This window comes from Nothoprocta perdicaria, unplaced genomic scaffold (assembly GCF_003342845.1).
Source record: "Nothoprocta perdicaria isolate Ctin4 unplaced genomic scaffold, notPer1 scaffold_485, whole genome shotgun sequence".
NCBI lineage: Eukaryota > Metazoa > Chordata > Aves > Tinamiformes > Tinamidae > Nothoprocta > Nothoprocta perdicaria.
Window position 1 is genome coordinate 73943 of NW_020455738.1, and position 3558 is coordinate 77500.

Consider the following 3558-nt stretch of genomic DNA (forward strand, 5'->3'; position numbering starts at 1 on the left):
TTAGCATTCATAGAAGCCCTTTGATTATCTGCAGGCTAAATAATTATGAGGTGAAACAAAGGTGGCGAGCACAAATAATAAGGCAAAGTATGAATACCAGAAGCCACGTAAAGCTACGAAGTATGGATTTAGGTGAATAAACAGGGAAGTTGGAATGGTCCATGGCTGTCTCACTTCCAGGAGGAAGGTGTTCAGGGCTATAAAAGGGCTCGCGACCCAGCGCACTTCATTCRCTCGCCTTCGCTTCCCTTCTCCTGTCCTCACCGGTCCACGGGGTAAGTGAGAACGTCTACATCTTCTCACGGAATGAAAACGATAGAGATGCTTTATAACAAGATCCAGAATATAACTGTGTATCTGGACTGGGACTTTGGCTCCAGCCCGGCTTCTATGAGCTTCGGATTGGGACCRAGCTAGAAGTGTAAGAGGTTGGAGAGGCTCCAGGGATGTCAATGGGCCATGCAGGAGGGGACCGGAGACATCTCGGAAGAGAGCCGAGATTCTGTATGCTCTGCTGTGCTTCTTGCTAAGGCAATTGGGATGCCCTGGTGCAAGTGTGGATCGCTGGGCATCCCCACTGCAGGGAAATAGACAGAGAGAAGTGTAACGAGCATGATTTACCCTGAAACCTGTGAGCATTGGGTGTTAAATCCTTGAATATTTAATTTAGCCTAAGCACAGCCTTGGTGGAATTCTGCATTTCCGAATGTATTATCACGCTCTCAGTTACATCCAGGCCATTTCTGTCCCTTCCAGCTTTGCCTCCGCTCCAGCCACCATGTCCGGATGCTGCTCTGGTAGCAACAGCAGCTGCTGCGGCGGCGGCAACAGCTACACCGTGTGCTGCTACGGCAGCAAGTCGTCCTGCAAGACGCCGTGCTGCACGCCCTCGCAGTACTGCTGCCCGCAGACCTGCTGCCCGCAGACCTGCTGCGTGCCCGTGCAGAGCTGCTGCGTGCCCATCCAGACCTGCTGCTACACCGTGAGCAGCAACAACAACAGCAGCTGCTGCGGCGGAGGCAGCAGCAGCAGCTGCTGCTGATGCTGCCCGCAGACCTGCTGCGTGCCCGTGCAGAGCTGCTGCGTGCCCATCCAGACCTGCTGCTACACCGTGAGCAGCAACAACAACAGCAGCTGCTGCGGCGGAGGCAGCAGCAGCAGCTGCTGCTGATGCCGCTCGGTGCCCTCCTGCCACCGGTGCATGTGGATCTGCCCTTGCTTAGAGGCTCCCCTTGTCTTTCTTGCTTTCCTGCAACGTGCTTCTGGCTTCGCTGCCACTCAACAGGCCTTAGTCCTGCTGCTTTCCCTCTGGGCGCACGGGATGTGCGATGCTGCCGCTGCACCCGATTCCACCTTCTCGCTTTAATCTCCAAGTAGTCACAAAGGGCAATAAAAGTTAGTTTGACTTCGCAGACTTCTGGAATAYGTTCATTCATTTCTTCTTTTTATTTGTTTTTTTTCTGACTGTGTCTCTGATCTGGGACTTTTTCTTTAGAATTTGCTTAGTTGCTAGTTAATAAGTATTTTCTGTTATCCATCGTGGTGCAGATGACAGCACTGGAGGAGAGCAGCAAGCAAAGCCATCCCAGGCTGGTCTCACCACTTTTTGCTTTGAAGAAGCACAGAGTCGGCCCTCACGGCRGTCCTGATGCTGCTCCAAAAGCTTCTGTGTTACTAGAAGTTTTCCCAGTGAATTTGCTGGGCTCCAACACAGCCTCCTTGAGAGGTCTGATGGATTATCAGCCTCAGCATCCTCATTAGGGAGGCAGGCATCTTATCAGGTGGAGGCATCTTAKAGAGAGGGAGCAGGGAATGAGGGAGTCAGTGAAAGATGTGAAGATGCAATTTCAATTGGGAGGATTAAGCTCCTTTCATCTGGAATCATAATAATTTKGGGCAAATTTTAAGGGGTGAGAAGTGACATAGTTGSACTTYGCAGTTTATAAATCTCTTGGGAGGYAAAGTGACTCCGAAGCATCTTTTCTAGTGTGAAAATCCAATTTACGTGCAAAGAGCATAATTTAGGAACTGTGTTAAGGCTCAAAAACTCCAGCATCCCCTTAGCAAATGGCAAGGTCTGTTCCTTCATTTTGCACAAGGCTTCCTGCCAGTTAGAGCTTGCCTGAAGCAGAGGAATAAATTATCCCAATGGCAGCGAAGCCATTTGGAGCGCCCTGGATTCTGCTCGTGCTTTTCCAGGTGATTCAATCCCGGCCGTCGTGGGACGAACCTCTGCACATCCCTTAGGAGATTCCTTGCGCAGTGACCGGCCCAGGGAAACACCGCGTGCGGCTGCAGCCTGGGGCTGCTGCCCAAGATATTTGGCCAGCGCGTAAAAAATGCCTTGGCCATCCACAGAAACGCRAAGAGGAGCAGCTGCTTGGAGGCTGAGTCACCCACGAGCATCGGGAGGCAACACGGTCCTTGACACGGCTTGAAACGGTTCATTACCGAGGTTGGGTTAATTGCTCCGGTCATCGCTGCTCGGTGCGTGAGGTGTAAAAGGGCTTTCGGTGCCATTGCTGCTCGCTTGCCCAGGATGCTGCACACTTGGGACTGGATTTTATGCTAAAAAGCATAAAATGCATCCCCTCCGCAGGCTCCGTGTGGGTGCTGGATGGTCGATTTTTTGTGGGAGCTGGGGGGAAATGGGGAAGGTCCTAAATCATCCAGGCTGGGCAGGGGAGCAGGCAAGAGGAGGCAATTGAGGCAATCCCCTGAAAACCAAATAAGTGGCACAAAACATGGAGTGAAGCATGAAGAGGGAGTAAGAAACTCTCCTCCCCCCGGGCAGTTTATCACTGCATCAAATTGCAGCTGCGGTTGAGAGCTCAGAGAGCTCCATGGAGCCCAGTGGAAACATGCAGGGTCCCAGTACAGAGCTGGTCAGCACAGCTGAGTTGAGATGATCTCCTGAAAAACTCAGCATTCCTTATTGAAAGCAGAGTTTCACCATCTTGGCAGGAAGCTCCTTGTTTCCCATGATGGATTTCTCATTGTTTCCTTCCAACGCATTGGAGAACCACGGCCAATCCCAGCTCCTCGCGCTGGCAAGGGGGAGCGTGGCCACGGGCTCCTCCCGGGCACATCACTCAGCATCGCGGCATCCCAGCGATCCTCACCTCCCATCACAGCGACCTGACGTAACTCGTGGCATCTTCGAGCACGGCCGGTGGCAGGCCTGATTAGTTAATGGCCACGGCGCGTGCTAATTGCCCCCGGTGAGTCCCGCAGCGGGTGCCGGCGAAGGAGCCAGGCTGGGAAGCGGCGCTCGGAGCTCAGCCGCTCATTCCCGTGCCGTGCATCACTGCCGGGATGCTGCCGCCGCGGATAAAAGCTCCAGCCCCGGCGCCGTGGGCAGGACTCGCGCCTCCCGCTCAGCCCGGCCCCGCAGCTCCCGTAGGGAGCGGGGGGGGACTTCTGAATCCCGTGGGAAAAAGGAGCAGCCCGCGGCGCTAGCCTCGTCGTCCGCAGGATTCCGTACCCCGCGCGGGATGCAGGACCTGTCCCCGTGCCGCGAGCCCGGCAGCGTCAGCCGCGACGTGGAGGGCTCGTGCG

At 54.5% G+C, this 3558-nt stretch overlaps 1 protein-coding gene across 1 annotated transcript; it reads left to right on the top strand.

The window, feature by feature from the left end:
• Positions 1-778: 778 nt before the first annotated feature.
• On the top strand, positions 779-1147 carry LOC112954105 (keratin-associated protein 4-3-like; the record flags this gene model as incomplete). The annotated part of the gene is given in 2 exon segments (XM_026047247.1): positions 779-957; positions 1027-1147. Coding segments are annotated over 2 exon segments (300 nt in total), but the record flags the coding sequence as incomplete, so codon positions are not given.
• Positions 1148-3558: the final 2411 nt, after the last annotated feature.